Here is a 24946-nt window from a genome sequence, read left to right as displayed (position 1 = left end):
ATGGAATCTATTTTAATGCTTGACTACTGCCATCCAATTTGTCATCAGCCGATAAGTATTAAGAAAACTACACGTCATACTGGTGGACGGAAATTTGACTACCTGGTTGTCTCTTTTATTATTTTTGTAAAATATGACACTTTTTCCCTTAATTATATGGTTATAGTATTTTTATTTCTAAATTGTTTATATATTCACATTAATCCCTCAGTTACTTTAAAAGTAACAGTTTTCTCCCTTCTCTATTAAATGGACATTTTTATTCTTAAATGTCAATTCAAACCATTTTTTGGTAAATTCTATTTCTATTTTTAAATAATCTAAATTTATTTTTTTTTAAATATTTAATTTTTAAAATAATCCAAATTTAACAATGTTTAAAATATGTTTGTTCCGATTCAGAATCGAAGGCAGTTTCAATTTTTTATTTTAACAAATCGAAACCGGATTTTTTTGGTTTATGGTTCTGAACCGGAACTGGAACTGTCCCTACGGTTTCGATTTCAATTTGGTTGCTATAGTGTCAAATTCAATTCGAATCAAACAGTTATTATCTCTAAATATTACCAACATTAACTTAAAATTATAATTATAATATTTATAAATTGTGTCTACATGTTACTTGGAGTCGATCAAAAATAACCGATATACACACGTGAAGTATATACTATAATATGAACCACATGATTCAATTGACTATGCCCAATAAAATCAATAAATACTTAAAGTGGAATGGAATTACCACATATACCTCAACCCATGCTCAACAAGATTCATAAGCAAAAGTGTGTATATGACAAGTGGTGAGGATGAGATTGGCATTTAATACTCTCCCCATATCACACATTCACACTATCAAACAATTGGCATTTGGCATGGATAATAGATACCTCAGCCCATGCTCAATCGGCATGGATTAGAGATTTCTCAGATACCCAGCCAATCCATTCAATGCAAGCATTATAACCGTTCGAATTTTTTTATTTTTAAATTCGGACGAATAAATTCAGATATCAGATAAACTTTAGTTTGAAAAAGTAATTTTAAAATACAAAATATACTAAAAAAATAATGAAAATATACATCTTGCAAAATGCAAAATGCAAAATACAAATTAAGTTACAAAAGTATATTCTAAAATATCACATTAGCTAATTAAGTTACAAAAATATACACAGAAATGACAAAATCACAGTTAACAACTTGACACTTAATTTGGAACAAGTGTTAAGTTTACAAATTACTTCATGTCTTCATTAATCAATCACCACTCCACTTCATCAATTCAAGACTATAATTCATCATCTTCCTATTAAGAAATACAAATAGGTGAAATAGCACAAGTTTAATATATGTTGTACTATAAATACTCAGTCTAACACAACTATACGAGTTAAATACATGTGACTTATCAGATTGCTAAAATTTCATATTAAGGTAAGATTGGGGACATATTACTACTCGAGTTTTGGAACAACAGACGAATTGAATGTGGAAGCATCATCATAGCCAAAAGAAAATAACTGAAAAAGTAAAATGTAAATGAGGAAGGGAGAGTGATATACCATATCAGATTACCATAAGACCTTCACTCAAGATTCAATCAATGAGTCAAGGCAAAAGGCTTTAAGACATAGATATTTTTTACTCAATGATTCAAAGGAATCAAGGATTCAAGGGCAGTGGCAAATCAATTGTTGCCAAATCATTAAATCATTGTCCATTTTGTCTCAGTTGTCACTTGGCAATTAGTCAGTCACAAAAGGAGAATAGGAGATAATAGATTTATAGAAAATCGTATATTCACAAAATTGGAAATAAAGTTGAAAAAAAAATATTACAACAATGGTTGGAATAAATGAACAAGTTCCAGCACTCCTAACTCCAGTTGGCAACTCTGCAAATAAAAAAAACATTTTATTAAAAATATAAAGTAATTCAGAAGGTATTTAAAACATAAAATAACATAAATGTCAACGTGTATACCTTTTTCAAGCCTTTCAACATCATAAATATATATATACTAGCCAAGATACGCGCGTTGCGCGTAATGCAAGGCCCAACGTAAACTCATATATGTAAGTTTAACATTAAATGTTTATTTGAACTTATTCATGAAAAAAAAAGATTGTAATATTGACATTATGACCATAATAGAGTAATAGATTGGGATGAGTAAGTGTAAAATAATATTAATATGTTTCAATTTTCTTTTTAATTACTTGCAACATTTACAGACGATATTGTCACATATAATTGGCTTTGCATAAAAGCATGTTCGTTCAAGTATATTGCGTTTGTACAAAAGGAAACTCTATTTATCATTCCATTTTATCAGGCAGAGTCAATTGGCAGTATGCAAAGGGGAAAACCCAATATATTTTTAAAAACAAAAAAAAACACAAATAAAATGACAAATGATGAAACAATTACTACCCAAAAGTATATATTTATTTAAATTTTGTTTTTTTACAAAAGAAAATTAAGAACGGAAAAGCTTTAATTATCAATGAAATCGAGAATACAATAACGATCTTGTGAAACTTAAGGTGGTTCATCTATCACTTCTGATTTGACGCCATGAAGTTTCCATGAATTGTCATATTTAGCAGCGTGTGCAATATCCATCAAATGTTGATATCTTCTTTTCTTTCTTGAAGATTCCCTAATTACTTGAGTCTCTGCACGTAACTCAATATTTGGGTCCTTTAACATTCGTTCCTTTTCCTTTTGAAGCTCAATAACTTTCTCTTTGCGGACAGCATATGTTTTGTCTTTGCTGAGATATTGCAAGTTCTCAAGAAGGTTGTCCATGCTTTGCAATTTCCGGTATGACCATCGTTTAATTCCCAATTTTGTGCACATTCTCTTCAACTTATCTTCACTTACACTAAGCTCCCTTGCTGCTTGGGCTGCGGGTAAGTGGAAGAATTTTGAAATAGTATTTAAACCCCAGTGTTTAGAGGTTCTCTTGTCAAATACAATGATTTCAGTTGAGTTGGATAATTCAGGTACAACTGGAGGCGCCTCAAGTGAAACATCGTTCTGGCCACATAGCATGTCAGTCACAAGACCCCAGTCGAAATCTAATTGTTCGGCGAAGCAACAACTTTGTTGAATTTGGTGTAAAGTTTTACCTGTTGGAGATGAAGTTGGATTATTGAAGTGAAAATCCAAGGGGGGGTTTTCAGCATGATTAAAAAAAGGACGGTAATCTTGTTCAGGAGAAGAAATAGGAATTTCTTTATCATCTTCATCCTCTAACTTCAAGAGTTTTATTCGAGGCCATCGGGAAATTCCTAATATCCTGCACCTATTCTTTAATGTTGTGAGACCAAGCTTTAATTGTACCGCTGCTTCACTAATCGGAAGATGGAAATAACTTGAGATCATTTCCTTAGTGATCGTTCTTGAATCACACAAGGTTTTCTTCACCGGAGTCTTTTTTTTTTCCTCGACTGCAACCTCTTCCAAAGGTTTAGGTAAAACAGGTGGAACAACTTGGGCGACCGGCTCAACGTCAATAACTTGTTCACCTTCAACAGTTGGTTCTAGGAGTGTGTACAACTCATTCTCAAACTGCAAAAGAGAAGGTAGATTTAGTTCATTCCAAAAGGAAGTATCGTCAAAGTCAGAACAAGAAAGCGAATGAGAATGAGATGAGGATGAAACATAATTTGCCATTTGATTGGAAATGTTAAAGTATAAAGAAATAAAACAATTAAGGTGAAAGGGAAGGTTAATTGACGCCTGTAAGGAAATGATCAAATATAATTTTCTTATAAGAAAAACCAAGTGCTGCTTTCAAAGGAGCAAAGGACATGTCGGACTGACAAATTAATGGAAACAAAGTTTAATCACACACATTTCAGAATAAATTTTTAAAAAAAAACAAAAAAAATGTCAAAAGGTAAACAGGAAAGTGTTTTTTTGATTTATTTGATTCTGTCTAGTTTTAGAGACCGCGTTTTAAAAGTTCTTTGGTATCCCAGTTTGTTTTTTTTGGGGTATATTTAGGACTTTAGTTTTACCTTTTAAACACAGTATGAAAAGACGTTATACTGTTTTTTTTTACAATTGATTTTGTAAGTACGTGGATATCTGCTAAACTCCAAAACAATGTGCTGATTTCGGAGGACTAAAGGACATGTAAAAAAAGTTTTAATTTAAAAAAGTTTAATGTAATAACGGTCAAATAGGCCACCGAAAGAGGAAGATTTGCGGCAGTTCCTTTTTTTTTTTCTTAAATTTAATTTTAATTATTTATTTTATTTTAAATTATTTTAGAATATTATTTTTAAAGGTGGTAACAGGAAGATCAAGTCAAACAAGTCACTTTGGGTTAATTTGCATAAATTTGTGTAGTTCAGGGACCCAAGTGCATTGTTTTTGAGTTCGATGGCCTAATTGCAATTTCATGTGAAGTTCGGTGACCTATTTGACCCTTATTCCAAGTTTAATTACACGCATTTCAAAACAAATAAAAAAAACAATACAAAAAAATGTCAAAAGGTTAACCTGACTTTTTTTTTGTTTGCTTTATTTTTTCTCGTCTAGATTCTGTTTGCGCTTTTGGTGTAAATTTAGGCCTATAGTTTTATATTCTAAATGCAACATGAAAAGATGTTATATTGTGTTGGTTTTCCACTTCTTTTTTTTGTTAGTACGTGGTTATCCTCTGAAATCCGAGTCAGCCTCAGTCTACAAGGTTAATATTAGTTGTATTGTTTGCATCTTTAAGAACTGTCAAATTTTTTCATCGTATTACAGGGATTGTTGCGTTGCTCTCCCCAACATTATCTATTTTTTTCATCCTTCTTCATTGCTTTTATTTCTCATTCTTATAATATTTCATGTCAAATGGCGAATCATGCTTCATCCTCTTCTCATTCTCAATTCATTTATTGTAATGATTTTGATGATGCCTCATTATTAGGCGAGCTAAATCTAGCTCCCCTTTATGATCTCGAGAATGATCTGTTAGGACCGATTGAACCACCAATTGGAAATAAACCACTTTATGAAGTAGGAATCGCAAATGAAATTGATCCGTTTGTTGACGTTGAACCCACCACTACACATGAGCGTGTTGACGATGGTGAATCTGCAGATGTGATGCCTGAAAAGAATGATAAGAAAAAATGGGTGAAGAGGACGTTTTGTGATTCAAGTACGGTAACTAAGGAAATGATTTCAAGTTTTTTCCATTTACCGATAAATGAAGCAGCCGTTCAATTGAAGATGGGACTTACAGTTTTAAAGGTTCGTTGCAGGGAATTAGGAATCTCCAAATGGCCTCAAAAGAAACTCTTGAGGCTGGATGATGACGAGGTAATTCCAACTCCCGCTTCTAGCCAGGCCATCTATTCCACTTTAGAAAATACCAAGGATTGTATATGGGATTACCAATACCATGACTTTACTTTACCTCTCTTGGATTTTGAGGGTGATGCACAAGTTGTTCAAGAGACATCTAATCCGGGTATAATTATTGTAGATGAAAAGCTTACCCCCAAAGATCCATGGAGTTTTCAAATGCTTTCTAAGTTATTTCATTTACCCGTTTCTCAGGCGGCAAGAAAAATGAAAGTTGGGGATGTAAAGTTTAAACAAATCTGCAGGAAATGTGGTGTCAATCGATGGCCGTATATGAAGTTCAAAAGTATGGATCGACTAATTCAAAGCGTTCAAACCATGAGTAAGTTCAAGAAAAAATCTAATCGGGATGAGAGGGTTAAAGAGCTACAAATGGAAAAAGAGCGGATGATGAGAGACCCAAGAGTTGAGTTTAGTTTCGAAACTATAAAAATCAGAAACTCTTCTTGGAGGAAGAAAAGATATAAGCACTTGACGAAGCTTTCTTATTCTGAACATGATGCAAGTTCATCTACACCCGTTGATGTCAAATCTGAAGGGATTAATTAAGTTCTTTAATCTGTACGCTGAGCTTGTTATCCTGTCTTTAATTTTATGAATGAAATTTTTAGCCACTCATTTTTCCATCTAATTAAATCATGTTCAAATGAATACTTGTTATGGGTGCTTATTGATTGAAATTAAAATGTTTAACAGTTTTCAATAAAAATGTTATCTTTTTAGCTTTATCATGACATGTTGACCTTAGTTGAAATTGTTAGATTCCTGGGAAGGACTATTACAAAGATGTTTTATTAATAATTATAATTAAGTAATGATTTATAAGCGTCTAAGAAAAAAGTTTTATAATACAACCACAATTTTAAATAGATTTAAGAGGGATAACAAAATACAAGCCATAAATAATGTACATATGCGTTAAAAAAAAGTTTATCGTCTAACTTGTTTAATCGACTTTTGCCCTTTTACCTTTATCAAGACTTACTGATTTCTCTTTACTTGTAGCATCTTCTAGAATGTCAATAGCATGTTTTGATGATTCATCGAAGTCTAGCCTTTTCTTTGTTGGATTGCCCACCATAAAAGTTTCTTCCACAATGTTGGATGAACGTGCATGTGGTGTTGCTTGTTGTTCACCAGTGTCTGTTGTTATGTCCTTACAAATACATGCTACTGAATAAGTCAATGTCGATGGATGATCTTCATTTAGAGCATTTATCCTTATACCCACAACAAAATCAATAGCATCTAACTTTTGTTGGAATATACCCACAACAAAATCAATAGCATCTAACTTTTGTTGGAATATTTCACTTTCCTCAACAGTTGTTGGCAACTTTTGTTGGAATATTTCACTTTCCTCAACAGTTGTTGGCATTTCAATTCCAACTAACAACATTAGCCGGTGCACATCATGATTAAAGAGAGTAGCTAACAACATTAGCCGGTGCACATCATGATTAAAGAGAGTAGCTTGCACAATTGTAGAACCATCCGATATTTCAACATTTAACTTATACCTACAACGGGAAAAGAGAGTGAAAATAAGTTTAAAGTTAACTTGTTAACATAATAGATAAGATGTATATTATGTTTGTATACCTCCTGACAGTGAGACCATCAGTTTGGCCACAATATAAGCAATGGAGTTTTAATCCTTCGATGGAATTCACTGTCTTGTTGCAATAATTGCAACCAATATAATACTCAAGCGGACCAACATTCTTCATTCTAAGCTTCCCTCTAACCCATGCAACTGGTTTCTACAGAAAACAGACGTGTGTTATAAAAACAGTTATTTTAAGAATATGGCTTGTTAATCATTATAGTATGCTATAGAGAAATTGGAAAAAATATATTACTCTATACCTGCTTTAATTCATTGTCAATTTCAGCAAAGGTGCACTTTGGTTGTTGCAATGCGTTTGAGAGTGTGAGAAAAGAGTCAAGATAAGTTTTGTCTACAATTGTTTTGTAGATAACGCTTAAGTTGTTGTCTTTCCTGTGAAATAAAAATCATATTTTTATAAATCAACATAAATATTAAGTAATAGTTTGGAAGTTAGTTGGAAGAAATACCATTTATTAAGAACCGTTGCATGTTGTCCGGGTGGATTTACTTCGATAGTGGTATCATATCTCGTACTCAGTGTAATACCTATTTAAGTAGTAAAACACATGTAAAAATGTAATATGTTCGTTAATATTATTAAATATTTATAAAAAAAAACATCAAGTACCTTGGAATGCATTTACATTAACTCCCTGAGCAATAACAATTGGAAATTTGCCTTGACTAAGTTGTAAATCAATCTGAATTCCTTCAGTCATGACAAAGTTGCCCCATAGAGTGATGATAACAGGTTTTGATCTTTGCATTAACAACAAAACAATATTTTAAAATAGAATGCATAACAATTAAGATTTAAAATATAATCAGTTTTAAGATAAGTAAGAGTTAAAGTATAATACTCTTCATTGATAATCACAAACTCATTAATATTTTGTTGACCATTCCTTGTCGTAATGCATTGACGTGGTAGTTTGCAAATAACAATAGCTAGCACATCTGTAGTCATGAGTTGGAAAATAGCAGGAGAGGTTGCTGGCATATATACCTTGGAGAAATATAAGCAGAAATATAGTATGATAGATAACAGTAGTAAACTAATAAGCTTACTTATCAGTTGTCGAGATGACAAACATGCGTAAAAATCTGAGAATGGAGTTATGTGTGGCTGAACCGATTCGTTGATGTTTATCTCATCTCCAGCAACAACATCTTCAATCATAGTTCTCCTTGTAATGTTCCACAAATTTCCATAATTAGGGTCTGGCAAATTGATGAATTCCCTAGCTGGTTTTACTGATGCATTTGAGATAGTGTATGTGCAGTACAACTTCAACCTTTCATCAAGTACGTCTATCTCATTGTCATATAACATTGCTTGTACTTTGTTACCCTGCACAAAGTTACAAGATTAAAAAAGTCTATAAGCTATGTTAATTGTTGTATGTAAAATTGTTTAATACGGAGTAAAGAATACACATTTTAGAAATACATGAATTGAATATATAAATACTATTCGTTTGCATGATATGAATGACTTACTTCAGAATCTTGAAATATAATGGGTTTGTATTTTTTGCCTAGTGAAGATCTTGATTCTCTTACATTGTGTTTATGCACAACTATTACTTTGCATTTCCATGCATGTAAATCGACAGTAACAGCTGGTATCAACACAAGATCGTTCATACTACAAAAGAAGTTGGGAAAGTTGTTATGCAACACTCGACTGTGACATAAAATACGTGAAGTAGAAGAATAAAAGGCATGACAAGCTTACTTGTAAAAAGATGCAACAGCAATAAATTATTTTAGTATCATCATGAAATATACTTGATAATTTCTCGGTAAACAATGTTTTGTGTAAAACTTGCTACAATGGATTCACTATCATCTGTACATATAAGTATTTTCAATGAACTTGCAGTCTTTGCACGCGACATTGCCACGTATAATTGTCCATGGCTAAAAACTGGTTCCTTCAAGTATATTCCCACAAAATCTAGGGTTTGACCTTGTGATTTATTGATTGTCATTGCAAAGCAAACTTTTATCGGGAATTGAGTTCTTTTGAATGGAATGACACATTTATCATCCTTCGATGTCTGAAGTGGTATCCTAGGTATCAATACATGTTTACCCTTGTATTCTCCGACTGCAATAACACAACTTATGATATGATCTCCAAACGCATCACATATAAGCCTTGTACCATTGCACAAACCTTCACATGGATTGAGATTCCTTAGTAATATCACAGGACAACTTTTTTTTAAGCACAACATATGTGGAGGCAATCCAGCAGGAGACAATGTGTGTAAATAATCTTGGCAATGTAAATATTTTGAATCACTTGGCTCGTCATAACTTATGTAAATCTTATTTGCACCAGGGAACTTGTCTAACAAGAGAAAATTAATTTCGTCAACAAATTCATTCTTTGTTGTCAATATTGCTCTTTCCATCAATGAGTATGGATCATTAGAAAATAAGCCCAAATCTGGGTAGACAGATTCAAACAAAACGTCTAATGGTGGTCTACAACCATTATTTTTAATCAGAAAATGAGATGGAACTTTGATATTGTTTTGCAAATCCATGTTTTCTGAACCATTACCAATCCTCATTAAATAATCAGCAAAGGTATGATCTTCCTGTGCACGCATGTTTTGCGTTAAAGTTAATCGTCGAATGTGTGGCCATATCAAACTTGACTTAATTAAACATGCTTCAATAAAATCTTCCTTTTTTCCATGCCTTACAATTGGCAGTGTCTGCCTAAAATCACCTCCAAATACAATGACTTTTCCACCAAATAAATCATTACACTCCATAATATCCTTTAAGCTTGTATCAAGACTCTCAATAATCCTTCGATTTGCCATCGAAGCCTCATCCCAAAGAATTAATTTGCATTCTTTGAGTAATCGGGCCTCAGCAGTTTGTTTGCCTATATTGCAAATGTGTTTATCATCCCCATCGAGTGGCAACTTGAAACGAGAGTGTGCAGTGCGACCGCCCGGAAGTATTGACGCAGCGATTCCAGAAGTTGCAGTTGCAAGAGCAAGAAAACCCCTAGATCTAACAGTCGCCAGTAAGCATCGATATAGAAAAGTCTTGCCTGTCCCTGCTGGTCCATCAACAAAATACATGCCGCCTTTGTTCGCAAAGACATTTTCAATGATAGTGTCAAAAGCTGCACGTTGGCAAGCATTCAACTTCTGCACGCCTGCCAAGTCAGACTCGTTAACTTCCAAACTTCGCTCATACATTATTTCATGAGTCATTGTTGTTGCTATATCAAGTTCAGTAAACGTATCAACCAAGTTGTAATCATATAAGTTTTTGCCAATTTTGTGCAAGTTGTTTGCAATCAACTTGAGGACTAATGATTCACTTTCATCAATCGTGTGCAATCCATTCCTTAAGAAGTCTTGGCACATGTAAGATTTGTATTTTATCCAAAGTGAACGAGGATTTGAAAGATCACAAAAGATCAGAAGCATTGCAAATAACTTCCTCAAACTCGATGGCATTTGGAATAACAACGCTTCATCTAGTGATTGTTCAATGATTGAATCTCCAGATAGAAGGCCGAGTTTTTCAGCTGCCTCACGGAAAGTTTCAGCAAAGTAACCATTAACAGTTTTTAAGGATTCAAACGATGTGGGTGCCCTTACGTTCATCAACAACATTCGCAAATAGTATCGTTCTCCTTCAGTTGGGTTAACAGTTACAAGCCTACCGATGACCTTCAGTTGTTTCCTTGGCTTCCAAGACTTTGTTGATTTGCACCAAACAAAATGGCAAGGGAATTCAACATAAAGCAAATTCATCATTTTCGCATATTCATTTGCTAAATTCATACAAAAGAATTCTGTCAAGATGGTACGACATGCTTCTTCCCTACTAACAATATGAATTATTCTTTCATGTCCATAAAAATTTATATATTGGGAATTTTCCAAATGCACTTGCAATTGAATAACAGCGGGTTTTAGCTCGGCTATTGCAAAACCATATATTCACCATGCAGCTTCAGGGGGAGAAATCCATCGTGCATTCTGGTATTCTTTAATCTTGTCAATCACATAATCGCTCATGTTATCAGCCAAAGACATGCGAACTCTATCATGGCCTTTATAAATATATTTGTATATATACTTGACAGACTTAATGGTTGCACAAACCTCAACATTTATGTGGCAATCAAATTTCAACAATAATTGAGGATTATAAGGAACTATCCATCGATTATCAAGCTTAAACCCTTTAATCTGAACAAAAAAAGAGGTATTTCGCCTCTTATAAATAGGGTATGAGTCATCATCAAACCTAGTCTCAGGACAGAATGAACGAGGGTACTTGCTTTTGCAAGACGGTGAAGTTTGGCATTTCTTTTGGACCATACAAGGACATGTTTGATTAAGAGAACCACAAGGGCCATGAACCATATGTTTTTTTACAAGGTCATACAACGTTGGCTGCGTTTCCTTATTTGGGATTTCTGCACACACGTATTCGTCAACAAAAGAAGACGACGCCATCATGGATTTGTTTTTGAGAATAATAAGGAAATGAGCATGTGGAAGACCTCTTTTTTGGAATTCAATCACATATGTGTATGCAGAAATCTCACCAAAGAAATATTTTTTTGTAATGTCATTCTTTAATTCTTGCAATTTAGAATGAAATACTCTTGCAACCAAATCTGGCCTATTCTGTGCCTCGTCGTTGAATTCCAAAAGACGTTTAATTTCTGGCGAATTTGGATTGCATGTTATAGTTAGGAAAAAATCTGGTTTACCAAAGTTTTGGACAAGTGACATCGCATCCATATATCGCCCACGCATATCCCTAGGTCCTCCAATGAACGACGAAGGTAAGATAACTCTGCGACCAACATCATTACCAAATACCACACCGGTACCGACACTGTCAACCAACCTTTGAAAATTCTCAGACCTACAAAGTTGTTGTTTCTTCCTAAAATAATCAAGACGTTGTGTTTCGACCTTGATATATATGTCAACAATAAATTGTTGAAACAGTCTGCCAGTATGTAGTAATAATGATGTGTCGCCTGAACGAATTTGAAATTTGTATGCGTAATACTCCTTGCAAGATACTGAACGCCGTTTTTTTCCTTCTCGGAATATGGTTTCCTCAGCTTGAAGTAATTCTTCAACATTTGATACATCATTAGCATTGATATACAATGCATTGGCATATGTATTGCGAGCTGAAGTATTGTTTGGAAAAACTCGTTCAATACCCTCATGCCATCCAGCATCACCGAATGGGAACAACAAAGGGTACTGTAATGGATCATAACAACCATAATAATATTGGATATTCTGAGCACGACCACTGTGTGCGTATACCCTTATGTTCCTATTATCTCCAGAGCCTTCAAAATCTTCAATCCACACAGCAGCAACTTGAGAAGTTGTTGGTGCATTATAAATCCTCTGGTCAAGCGAAGGACACGAGTGCAGCGAAATGCTAAACTCATCAGAATGCACAAGATCCTTAAGACTCCGAAAGAATTTAGCATATGGATTGTGAGACATAACCTCGATAAGATCTGAGACAATTTTCTCATCTAAATGACCAACTTCGCTAACTCTATTCTCTACTTCATGATTAGTGTCGTAAAAATAGAGTTGTAGATTGCGGGGGGGACAACCATCAGGCAATAAGTCATTTATAAAATGGTAAATTTGTCCTTGCACTTTGAAAGTATAAATGCCTTTATTTCGCCTACACAAATCTTTTTCATAGTTATGAATACCAAGCGAAGTAAAAGCAAAAGTGTTGTTGTAAGTCCTAACGCACGAACGGAAATTATTATAGCTCTTATCAGGGCTGGTGTATAATGCCTTTAAAGTCGGTGGCATTCCGTTCGCCACAAGAACAACTTCACCCTTACAACAACAAAATCCAGGAGGTTCATATTGAAGTCGCTTCGCTCCACAATAAATACAATCAGGAATCTCGGATAACATAAATGTGTTTTTTGCATCATTTTGCAACGCGCCTGCTGATAACACAATTGTATTCATGTGTGTTTTATTTCCAAATGTCAAAAGCGCATGACATTTTGTTGGCCGCAGCACGAGCGGAAAAAATGAGAATAAAAAAAAAGTCAACACCAACTAATAAATCGATTTTTGTTCTTTCAAATACGTTTGAACAAAAATGCGTAAATGGATGACATTTCACACCTGAAGAAATTGCCAATTGGTCATCCACAGAGGCATTACTATGATTGTTTGATGTTTCGCCTATTTGATTTTGTTGGGACAATTTTTTCCATGCGTCTTTATTTTTATTTCTTTTACGCTCACGCAATTCATCTTGCGTAAATCTTGTACGACCTCTTAATCTGTTGTTCATAACTCTAAGCACTGAACAATCATAAATAACTATATTTGCTAAACACGCAGAAGCAAAATTAAAATTAACAAAATGTAAACGTAACGAAAACAAACCAATATAATGTAAAGAAAAAAATAGCACTTAAAAAATAATGTTATTTAAAACAATAGTCAATATAGATGCAGTAACCAATTGTTATTTTTTGGTAATAATATTGCATTTAAAATGTATATTTTGTGATATCAAATATGAGAAATCGACCCCTGATTTGATCGGGTAAAAGTTTATTCATGTTCTCCTGGATTAGTAGGAGAAATTGATATTTTGTACAGATAAAGTAGGAAATGGATGAATGGAAATTTTATTCTACAAATGTACCCATTACATCACTATAATAACGATTTATTATAATACCAAGATAACAATTATATTATATTATATTCTTTTTTTTATTATTATATTGTTTGAGATCATGGGAGGAGAGTTTTTTGAATTGTAAATGCATGTTTTGTATCCCACTTTCATTAGTTTATTTCCACACCGGTTCAATCATTCATAAACCTCCATTTTTCATTTGATAAATCCAATCCTTGTTTTACTTTAGAATTTTGGATGGTTGCCTACTTGCAACACAAATAAAGGAACAAGAAGGAAATAATTCTCATGGGAAATCTTCATTTTTATTTGTGCACTTGGAATTTGAAATTTAGAATTTGAATCCTACACATCCTGATTATTGTGCTGCATGGAGTAAATAATTTCGAATAAATGGGTGCTGACGTGCTCATATGTGGATCGGGGTTATGGTTGATTTATTTGCATTGGTCTTAAATTGGGATGGCTTGGTTGTATTTGCCTATTTGGTTAGGTCTAGGTTTTTTGGGTCAAGCCAATTAAGATTATCTTTTGAAAGAATATCAGCAAATGAACATGGTTAAAAAATAGAGTTAATCCCAAAAATGGTCCTCCGACTATGTTGATTTTCCAAAATTAGTCATTTACTTTTAATTTGGACAATTTAGGTCCCTTGACTTTCAAATTCTTTCCAACGTTGGTCCTTTCATTAAATTTTGGTTAAATTGAGGCCAAATTAAGGGGTAAAATTGTTCGTTCACTTGTATACCCATATTTCTTATGTCTTATACGCTATATATATGAATATAATATCAGTCGAAGAGACATTGACTGAGATTATATGGCTTCGATTGAGACTTTGACTGAAATTATATTCATATATACAGCGTATATGACAGGAGAAATACGAGTACCAATACACTAAATAGGTGAACGAACAATTTTACCCCTTAATTTGGCCTCAATTTAACCAAAATTTAATGAAAGGACCAACGTTGGAAAGAATTTGAAAGTCAAGGGACCTAAATTGTCCAAATTAAAAGTAAATGACTAATTTTGGAAAATCAACATAGTCGGAGGACCATTTTTGGGATTAACTCTATTTTTTAACCATGTTCATTTGCTGATATTCTTTCAAAAGATAATCTTAATTGGCTTGACCCAAAAAACCTAGACCTAACCAAATAGGCAAATACAACCAAGCCATCCCAATTTAAGACCAATGCAAATAAATCAACCATAACCCCGATCCACATATGAGCACGTCAGCACCCATTTATTCGAAATTATTTACTCCATGCAGCACAATAATCAGGATGTGTAGGATTCAAATTCTAAATTTCAAATTCCAAGTGCACAAATAAAAATGAAGATTTCCCATGAGAATTATTTCCTTCTTGTTCCTTTATTTGTGTTGCAAGTAGGCAACCATCCAAAATTCTAAAGTAAAACAAGGATTGGATTTATCAAATGAAAAATGGAGGTTTATGAATGATTGAACCGGTGTGGAAATAAACTAATGAAAGTGGGATACAAAACATGCATTTACAATTCAAAAAACTCTCCTCCCATGATCTCAAACAATATAATAATAAAAAAAAGAATATAATATAATATAATTGTTATCTTGGTATTATAATAAATCGTTATTATAGTGATGTNAAAGAATTTGAAAGTCAAGGGACCTAAATTGTCCAAATTAAAAGTCGGGGACTAATTTTGAAAAATCAACATAGTCGGAGGACCATTGCTGGAATTAACTCTTAAAAAATACGCTGAAAAAAAATTTTCTGGCTCATCATCCACTATCCTATGCAATAACAAAATAAATTTTGAACATTTGTTTCTTTTGTCTTATCGTTTTTTTTAAAGCAGATTTTTTTTCCTATACTTTAATTTTTGTTATTTGAATTATAAACCTATAATTGATTTAATATTTGTATTATTTTTTCAGTTATTTTCATTATAACTATATAATTAAATTGAATCGAAAAATAAATAAAATAAACATACGTCATTAAGTTTTTGTATCTTAATCATTTTAAATTTTAATTATAATTAGATTATTCAAAAGTTAAATCAATTAATATTTATTTTGGTGTTGGGTTCCAACATTTATTAAAATAAAATACATAAAGTAGATTTTACTAATACTTATAAATACTTATATACTTTTCATTGTTGTTTTTTTGTTAATCATTTTAAATTGTAATTATATTAGATTATTCAAAAGTTAAATCAATAAATATTTATTTTGGTGTTTGGTTCCTACATTTATTATTATTGTAGTGATGTATAACAAAAAGTTATGGAGGCAGGCAGGCAGCATATGCATGTGGGTTTCAAATTTTTTTTTGGCAGCTTTGCACTTTTTTCCTAATTTACAATTTTTTTTATAAGAATTCTCATTTCCACTTAATATAGTATCTCCACATCAACTTTCATCTTTATTAATTCCATTCGGCAGTAGAGGAGAATAGGATAAGAATTACCCAGTTTTTTTTCTCTTCTTTCTTTCGTTCGGCAGAGAAGTAAACAGAATAATTTTTTTTGTTTTCTTCATCCCTCATTTCTTGTTGGAGCTCATATTCACCTTGCTGTTGCCGTGGATGGGTTTGGCTAGTTATTTGATGTTGTCTTTATCATATATTTTGAAGGTCAGTTTGATTTTATATTCTGTCTCTTTTGGATATTCGCGTATTGTTCTTTGTAATATATGATGTTATCTTTATCATATATTTTGAAGGTCAATTTGAATTTACATTCTGTCTCTTTTGGATATTCGCGTATTGTTCTTTGTAATATATGCAATTATAGATTATAGACGATTTTTGTCATGTGCAAGATATATGTCAGAAATATTTGTATATGTAGATTCCTAATGTAAAGATGTATTTTAGTATACATTAAATTAATAATAACGATATGGAAAAGGTTCTTTCTCTAATTTTTTTTTCCAAACATATTCAGTTGACAAAGAAAATGATTTACCAAGAACAGAACTAAACTTTTACAACATAAGATATAATTTTAGACTCACAGGTTGTGAAGCGGCGTAGAATTCTCACCTATCAGAATGGATGCAAGTCATGCCGCTGTCTACAGCTACGCTGAAAAGAAGGTTTTTCCTGCACTGAGAAAAGCAAGTTATGTAACCTATTTCACACCATGGAAGTGGCAATTTACTCTAATAGTGTTTTAAAAAAATCAAGATGGTCTACTTAATTTGTCTAATGAAGCAGATGAATATAAATAATTATGAACTCACAGGTTGCAAAGCGGTGTGGAATTCGAAGGTTTCAGGAAATTTGAGGTATGTTATGATGTTCAAACTCGTGGAGGAAGGCAGCATTTTATGTGCACTCAGAAAAGCACTTTCAAAAAAGAAAGGTCCGTGACTACAATAATTAAAGCATTAGAATGGGACAAGTTCTCCTAACATATTTTCCCGTAACTTGCGGTATTGTGTTCCTTTTCATTGTCAGTTAAATATTATGTTATTTATATGTTTTGGAATATTGTGTTTGGTGCCCGACGTTACCCGTTCGAAATGATATAATTATATAGAGTTTTTTAAAAATAGTGGGTAGTTGGACCCACAAAGACGGTAATGAAGAAATGATAATATATTTACTTCACCTTTAGCTCTATATATTCTTTTGTATGTTTATTTATTAAAAATTGTAATGTGGCAGACATTGGTTTGGGAATTGGCCCACCACAGAAGTAAAAAACACTATGGTGTCACAAGACCCAAACTATTTTTTGTAATAATGTGTCAGACATTTTGTTGGGAATTGGCCCACCACAAAAGTAAAAACACTAGTGTCACAAGACCCAAACTATTTTTGTAATAACTATAATATAATATTGAAGCCTAAATTATGTTTAGATAGCATGCGTATATAATATCCAAAGCAGGCCCATGAAAATAGTGTCAAAGTTGTATTTAAGCAGCCTGAAATTGGAAGGTCGATTATCGGCAAGGGCAAATATGGCATTCTGTTTGCAAAGCACATCCATAAAAGCACAAGGTACAAAGAAATGTCATCGGAAAAAGTCTTGGGCAAATTATACTGAGCTTTTATGTGTTATAGTGATATATATATATATATATATATATATATATATATATATATATATTATTTTTTTTTCAATTTGTATTGGTTGATTTGGTAATCTCAACCAATCTTGTGCACATACTAATGCTTCCACACTTTTAGGAGTTTTAGGAGTTAAGAAACTCATAGATGGATCTAACACCATACCACTAGTACTAAAAAGCACTTTCAGAGGCAACTGTGGATATTAGTATTTCTAGGCGCTAGCACATCCCTTGGCATTTTGGAGAGAATGGGCAATCTCTCGCTGTTTAGCTTCAACTATCTAATGACATCAAAATCATTCTGATCATCCACAATATTCTCACTCAAATAAACCTGCAGCTTAGTCTGTTTACTGCTTCCACAGTTCCACCACTCTATTCTTTGTCTTTCCAATTGACTTTTCAAACATAGACAAATGAGAATGACAGAATCTATATATACTTACGCAAAACGACGTCGTATATATGAATGCAAAACCTTACCTCTATATAAATTTGAATTTTCAGGCGAGTCGAATATAAAATATCATCTCCTACCCGAATTAAATAAACCGAGCACTTTAACGGTTTGTGTCGGTTTTAGCCCTTTGGATACTGATCGGACCGGCTCCCTTTTTTTTTCGATTCTCGGGTTGGACGGAAATCTCGGGTGGATCGGATTTTGTACAGGCCTAATTACATGTTTTATCATGTTCTAGATTAAAAGTGGATCTTGGAGTTTTATGGGCCGTACTAATGGGCCTGGTTGGCCCAATTACATCATTCTATTGTTGGGCTAAGGACATTTCTGCATTCGTCCCAAAAAGATTTGGTTAATTGAAAGAAAAAGTCAATACCAACAAAGTCCAGAAAATTGAAACGTACCAAACACCACCTTACAGTCGACAGCTAATAATCGCCTTCCCCAGTTTCTGCTTTACCAAAGAGGCAAAAACCTTCCAAATTCGGTTCAGAAATTACCTCAATTTTGTCTTTCATTTCTTCACCGTATCGCCATGGCATCTAATGGAGCTTCCCGGGTAAGCTCTCTATGGTTTTCTCTCTCTCTCGCTGTAATTTTGAATTTACATTTACATGTCTGTATGAATGCAGTAGTGATGTGTAAATTTTCCTCAATTTTCTGTTTAACTTTAGGGGGCGGAAGATACAAAGACCAGCTTGGAGAAGATCAAGCGGCAGTTAGCTTCCGGGTCGGGTCGCAATTTGCTCCAGGGTCCGCTCCTCAAACGATCCGAGACTGTAAGCTCACACTGGGACTTGCTATATTTGTTTATTAAATCCTGAGTTTGGGTTCGGTTTGGATTAATTGTTGGATCAGTATAAGCAATTGAATTGGGTTTCTCGATGTTTTGTAAAAAACAAGATGGGAGATGTATATAATTATTCATGCAATGTATGTTAGAGTAACTATGAACCTGTGATCCTAATTGTGTTTAGTCTTGCAATGTATGCTTAACTCTTTTAAAGAAAAATAACTGATTTTATAATTTTAGATGTATTATCAGTATCTCGTGGTTTTATTTATTTATTTTATTGGGTACTCTGGTCATGGACCACTAGTAGCTCAATCTGGAGTTGAGCTACTGTCAGACTCCATGTGGGGAACCGGAGGTTCAAAGCCGAGACTTTGTATAAGGAGAATTGATCTCCTTTGAACTGGACTCCACACGGTGGAGCTCTTCTAATGCATGCAGCTCCCTCCACTCACAAGTCTCGGACTTGAGACTTTACATGAGAGGAACCGAGCTCGTATGCAATAAACTTATCCAATTGGTTGTATCTCTAGCTCTGCATGTAATAGATATATCCAATTCCAGATAGTTAAACCGAGTTGAATGCCTTTTATTTTTTTCTTTTTTATTCATCATTTAGGTTGATGAACTAAAGCAGATAGCTGTACTACTGAAATAGAAACAGCTCAGAAACATTGAATTTGCTCTATAAGGGCTGGGTCTCATTTACTATTTATAAAAATTGAATGGAAAAGAATTAAATATAAGCGATAGAGGCAATTTACTTCCAATTTTGGTTTATTAGTCATCATAGCCTGAAATGGGTTCAAGAGGTCAATTTCATTAATGCATTGTGCACAAGGTCAGTTTGGAATACATTATATGTCCTGTGATAGGAAGAAACATCTGCTTGAGTCTTTTTTTTTTTGAAAGTATTTGCTTGAGTCTAATTGGAAGGAAGTTAGTATCTGCTATATAATATTAGGAAGGCTATAAGTTGGCCAGTTATTTTGATATTTGAGATACATTTCATGGTAGGTAACCAACTTTACTACTATCTTGTGATAGATAATTACCACTTTGATGCTAAATTGCTAGGAGTTTAATTAACTTCTTGTTCTGATTTTGTTTCATGAAATGTCTTTATATATTCGGATGGAAATATGAAAGGACATTTTAGACCATTATAGAGTTGGTAGCGCTTTCTATCTATTGCCTAGTTATTATTATTATTTTTTTTTTTTGGAGTGTTTTTTTTTTTTTTTTTTTTAATTATTATTTATTTGCTTATATATAAAGAGTTAATACTGACTGAAGGAGAAATTGCTATTTGAATAGCTGAGGAAATGGAATGAGAGATGGGTGATCTTAGACCCTACAACCGGAAAAATGGAATACAAGTAAGTTGCTTTTTGTATGAAATTCTATTTCTTGATCCCCATATATACAATATCATTGCTCATGTAATTATATTTTGGTTTCTAGGGCCAAAAGGAATGAGCCAACAGTCAAGGGGACCATTTTATTTGATGCAAATAGCACGATAACAACTTCTCCTGTTAATTTCCAGTAAGCTTGTTATACCCTTTTAGAGGAATTTTTCCTCTGATTGTATGCCTTTAATCTCTAACAATGAAGTATCTCTTGTGAATGATTTATTTAATTCATTTGTCTCCTGCTGCAGTGGACTTCCAAAGTATGATGGCTGTTGTTTCTGTATCCATTTCGAGTGAATGAGTGATTCGTATTCTTCTTTTCTGCTTTCTTGTTTTCTAATGTTTGCATGCAAGAGTGTATCTTGAGTTGGTAGGTTTGACTACACTGCAATGAAGCTCCAAAGTTGCATCACTTAAATTCTTTTGCATTAGCTTCTGCTTCTTCAATTCTTAACTGTACTTAGATATTGGGACGCCACAGAAGAAGGACTACTTCCTTTGCGCAGAAACCCCAGCTGCAGCTAGAGCTTGGGTGTCTACATTACAGTGAGTGGATAGAATTTCTGTTTTCATGGTGTTAAAGAAATTCTTCTTCCTTCCTTTTTTATTTTATTTTTTAAATCTATGTTATCTCTGGGAGAATATTTAGGCTCCAATAGCTGATTTCTCACTTTTTATGAAGCTAGAGCCTAGAAATGATTATTATTATTAATTTTTTTTTTTCTCTAGTGAATTTTGTTTTCTTTAAGTAGGTGAAACCCAAATATGTATATCAATTCATAATGCAGCTTTATCCTTTACCCAAAATCCAAAGTTTGCGCACAAAACAAATTTAACAAAAAACTGACACTTACAAAAATGCACACACATAGGGTCTGGTTCCCGTGTGGACGTGCGGTCATTCACCATTAGGTATGGTGCATTTCTGATATGCATACCTAATGGTGCATGACCGCACGTCCTAGGGTTGTGGTGCATTTTTATGGTGCATTTCTGCATTTCACCCTGGTGCATTTTTGCATTTCACCCTGGTGCATTTCTGAATACTTTGTGATGCATTTATGCATACCTAATGGTGCAATCCACATTGCCACACGGGAACAATGTGACACATTTGAACCAATATATATATATATATATATATATATATATATATATATATATATATTATCAGAGTTCATACCATAATTTCTTATTTTGATCCTATTGTGCATTCTCCTTATCTTTATCTTCCTTTTTTTATTCTCATTAAAATCAGGGCAACACAGCTGGTTTTAAGGGCTCATAAAGAGGCTGTAAATTCACTTAGTGGGAATGGTTCAAGCAAGCTGGGAACAGTTGCCACTGTAGTAGCTGCTGCTAATTCAACTGCCCTAGAGGCTTCGAAGGATATTGAAGCTGCAATGCAAATCTCCATGAGAAATGCTTTAGGAGCAATGAGGATCCAGACACCTGACAGCCCTATGGATGATATGTCAATTATGAAGGTAAGCTGGGTTCTATTACCTGCTTAGGCATTAATCAATTTATATTTAATCATAGGCAATATAGGACTATATTGAATGATTGCATATTCACAGTACTATATTGAGTTCCTCTTGTTGCTCAGTATTTACACTTCCTCATGTTGCATTTGCACAGTACTACTATAGTGAGTTCCTTGTGTAGCACATGATAATTTATTGAACATTAAAAACCCATGAGTCCAGGACTGATTCTAATCCCATGTAGTAGGTCATCAGACACTGGAAAAACTAGTATCATTAAAATTATTGGATATTTGCAAACAATCAGAATACTAAATACCATTATTGGATTAACTATGTTTATATTCTTGCATTATTTTAAGCTAATAAACAAACCATTGTTATTCTTCTCAGAATGGTATCAGCCATTTCCTCTTGTCCCTTTTGTAGTGTTATGCTAAGAAGCTCTGCAGCACAGTATAGACACATGTCACAAAAATCCTGAATAAAAAACCCTTATTTTCAGCCTTCGGCTGTTTGTGGGTCATAAGTTGGGAATCAAGAAACACATGCTTGGCTGAACAGAAACCCTAGTTGTGATTGTTAGTCATTGGAACAACTAGTTGTGACTTGGTACTTAAACAAACGTAGGAAGAGAAGATAAGTTACTTGGAAGAAGGGATGGAATGAAGAAATTTACCATATTTTTGTTTAAAACTTGATTGTGTTCTGGATGCATCCCCAATGTTCCAGCAAAATATGGCTTATCAAGAGGGATACACTTTAGGCATGTCCAACATGTGTCTGAGCATGTCCTTGTGCAGCATAGATACACACCAAAATTTGGTTTCCATGCTTTCTAGGTGTTGAGCAGCAAGACCTTCTATATGGAATAACTGAATATGCTTTTTGCAACTTACTGTATTTTTAACTTGCTTTGCTGCTATTGACCTTGGAAATTTCACTGATCACCTACATTTCTGTTGGCATTCTTACAATATATTATCAAGTATATTGTTTAGGCTGAACTGAGTATTGCATCTGTGCTACAGGAGACACTTAGAGTTAAGGATGAAGAGTTGCAAAATTTGGCTAGGGAACTACGTGCAAAGGATTCAACAATAAAAGAATTAGCAGAGAAACTATCTGAAACTGCTGAAGCTGCAGAGGCTGCTGCTTCTGCAGCTCATACCATGGATGAGCAAAGGAAAATTGCATTTGCAGAGATAGAGCGCGTAAGAAGAGATTCAGAAAAGCAATTAGAGTCATCTATGTCAAAGGTTGAAGTTCTTTATTATTGGTTTTGGTATTACTGCAGAATGCCATAATGTTTAACATTCTGCTTTTCAAATGAGGCATTATTCTTGAATTATTAATTAAAATATGCCATTGGATTTGTAGTTGAGGGAATTTGAAGAAAAGATTTCCTCTCTGGTTAAGGAAAGAGATGAAGTGATAAAACATAGAGATTCTGCCATTCAGGAAGCACTTTTATGGCGTACAGAGCTTGGGAAAGCCAGAGAACGTGTGGTCATTTTGGAAGGTGCAGTTTTTCGGGCAGAAGAAAAGGTCAGAGTTACTGAGGCTGATGCTGAAGCTAGAGTAAAGGAGGCAGCACAAAGGGAGGCTGCTGCTGTGAAGGAGAAGCAAGAACTGTTGGCATATGTGAATATGTTACAGTCACAACTGAAAAGGTACACTTTTTTTGTCTAGCAAACGTGTCTCTCCTAGTTAGTGGCCAATCTATGTGACCTCAATTATTATTTCATGCTATTGTAATTCTTTCTGGACAATATTTGATATATTGAATTATTTTTTGCACTTTTGAGAAAGATGCCATGGCATGATGAATGAGACACAAATCAGAGGAAGGCATCTAAGAACATTAATCCTTTACCTTGGAACTAGGAACATACGTTTGTTATACTGTTTTCTGGATATGCTACGGTTGTGTTATGATAGGCCCAAACTAAATTGAAGTAATTTCTGTTTCCTTTTTGCACCAATCAAGGTAAATCCTTGTACAACATTGAGATAGGTTTGGCCGGTTGGTCTTGATGCAGAACTTGTATATCTGCAAGTGGTTCATTCTGTTACGGTGCCTTTCCATTTATTTCCCTAGGATGTCAGTGGCACATGGGATAGCTCGATACAAGCTAATATTTATGTGATTATGCTGAATATCCTGTTTTAAAATCACTGCTCTCAATAATCTGGTTCATCAAACTGTTGATTTTCATGATGCCTTCAACCTCTCGATTGTTTAAGGTTAGTTGACAATCATTTTCTCATTGCAGGCAACAGGTTGATGATGCTAAACAGGTCTTTGAGGAGAAGACCGAGTCTTGCTCAAGTAATGCTAATAATCTCCCAGAAACAAAGCATATGGATCCATCAGAGGAGAACGTGGACAAAGCTTGTTTAAGCGTCTCGAAAGCTATTGAACCCGTGCCTACAGAGAGCGTTGTTCATCTAGCAGTTGACCAAACCAATCATCAGCAGCCAATTGGAGACAGTGAATGGAGTGATATTCAACCAACAGAATCGAGGATAGCTGATGTAAGAGAGGTTGCACCCGATACAGATGGGAGCAGCTTGGATATACCCGTTGTCACTTCACCCGTAAACACACACCAGGAGTAAGGCCCAAACTCCTCTCACCAGCCATAGGTTTTTGATACTGGGAAAGGAGTTAATTATTAGTAATTGGGAGAGCCACCCATAGGTTAATCCGTGAGCAAATGCGAGCACTTTGATCTTTCACCTTGCACCTTTGTATTACATTTGTGATTTGCTATTAGCCTGCTATACATGTGCATATTGTCCTTGTTCTTCCTGGTTTTATTCTTTTTTTGTCATGCTTAGAGGATAGGAATAAACTGATGATGAACTTTAAAATTTGTGATAAGAATACACAAGTGTCATCTACGGTCATCGTTCATGATCGCTAGATTCTGATTTATATTATTCAATCTCCAAAGCTTTTTGGTAGCTGAATGAATCCATTTTTGAAGGTAAATGGAGCA

The 24946-nt window shown here is 33.9% G+C and overlaps 2 protein-coding genes across 2 annotated transcripts; one reads left to right on the top strand and one right to left on the bottom strand.

Moving 5' to 3' along the window:
- Window positions 1-6322: 6322 nt before the first annotated feature.
- On the bottom strand, window positions 6323-8321 carry LOC116029173 (replication protein A 70 kDa DNA-binding subunit A-like). Its single transcript, XM_031271080.1, has 7 exons — window positions 8057-8321; window positions 7849-7945; window positions 7617-7747; window positions 7456-7534; window positions 7246-7378; window positions 6979-7139; window positions 6323-6896 (listed from the first exon to the last, which is right to left on the bottom strand). The coding sequence occupies exons 1-7, from the start codon at window positions 8319-8321 to the stop codon at window positions 6323-6325; spliced, it is 1440 nt and encodes a 479-aa protein (XP_031126940.1).
- A 10333-nt stretch (window positions 8322-18654) lies between these two features.
- LOC116030683 (switch-associated protein 70) lies at window positions 18655-24911 on the top strand. Its single transcript, XM_031272998.1, has 10 exons — window positions 18655-18805; window positions 18921-19025; window positions 20357-20418; window positions 20504-20587; window positions 20703-20734; window positions 20919-21000; window positions 21713-21941; window positions 22973-23200; window positions 23322-23614; window positions 24218-24911. The coding sequence occupies exons 1-10, from the start codon at window positions 18782-18784 to the stop codon at window positions 24561-24563; spliced, it is 1485 nt and encodes a 494-aa protein (XP_031128858.1). The 5' UTR covers window positions 18655-18781; the 3' UTR covers window positions 24564-24911.
- Window positions 24912-24946: the final 35 nt, after the last annotated feature.

This window comes from Ipomoea triloba, chromosome 9, assembly GCF_003576645.1.
Source record: "Ipomoea triloba cultivar NCNSP0323 chromosome 9, ASM357664v1".
NCBI classification, from domain to species: Eukaryota; Viridiplantae; Streptophyta; class Magnoliopsida; order Solanales; family Convolvulaceae; genus Ipomoea; species Ipomoea triloba.
This window is presented reverse-complemented; position numbering and strand designations above follow the sequence as displayed.

What these genes read in the sequence shown, in the direction of transcription:
- LOC116029173 (XM_031271080.1), bottom strand. Translation starts at nt 8,321, where the DNA reads ATGTTATATGACAATGAGATAGACGTACTTGATGAAAGGTTGAAGTTG. An exon ending in TAATGTAAATGCATTCCAAG is followed by an intron (nt 7,535 to 7,616) that starts GTACTTGATGTT and finishes CTACTTAAATAG; the next exon opens with GTATTACACTGAGTACGAGA. An exon ending in GCAACGGTTCTTAATAAATG is followed by an intron (nt 7,379 to 7,455) that starts GTATTTCTTCCA and finishes TTTATTTCACAG; the next exon opens with GAAAGACAACAACTTAAGCG.
- LOC116030683 (XM_031272998.1), top strand. Translation starts at nt 18,782, where the DNA reads ATGGCATCTAATGGAGCTTCCCGG. An exon ending in TCCTCAAACGATCCGAGACT is followed by an intron (nt 19,026 to 20,356) that starts GTAAGCTCACAC and finishes CTATTTGAATAG; the next exon opens with CTGAGGAAATGGAATGAGAG. An exon ending in ACCGGAAAAATGGAATACAA is followed by an intron (nt 20,419 to 20,503) that starts GTAAGTTGCTTT and finishes TTTGGTTTCTAG; the next exon opens with GGCCAAAAGGAATGAGCCAA.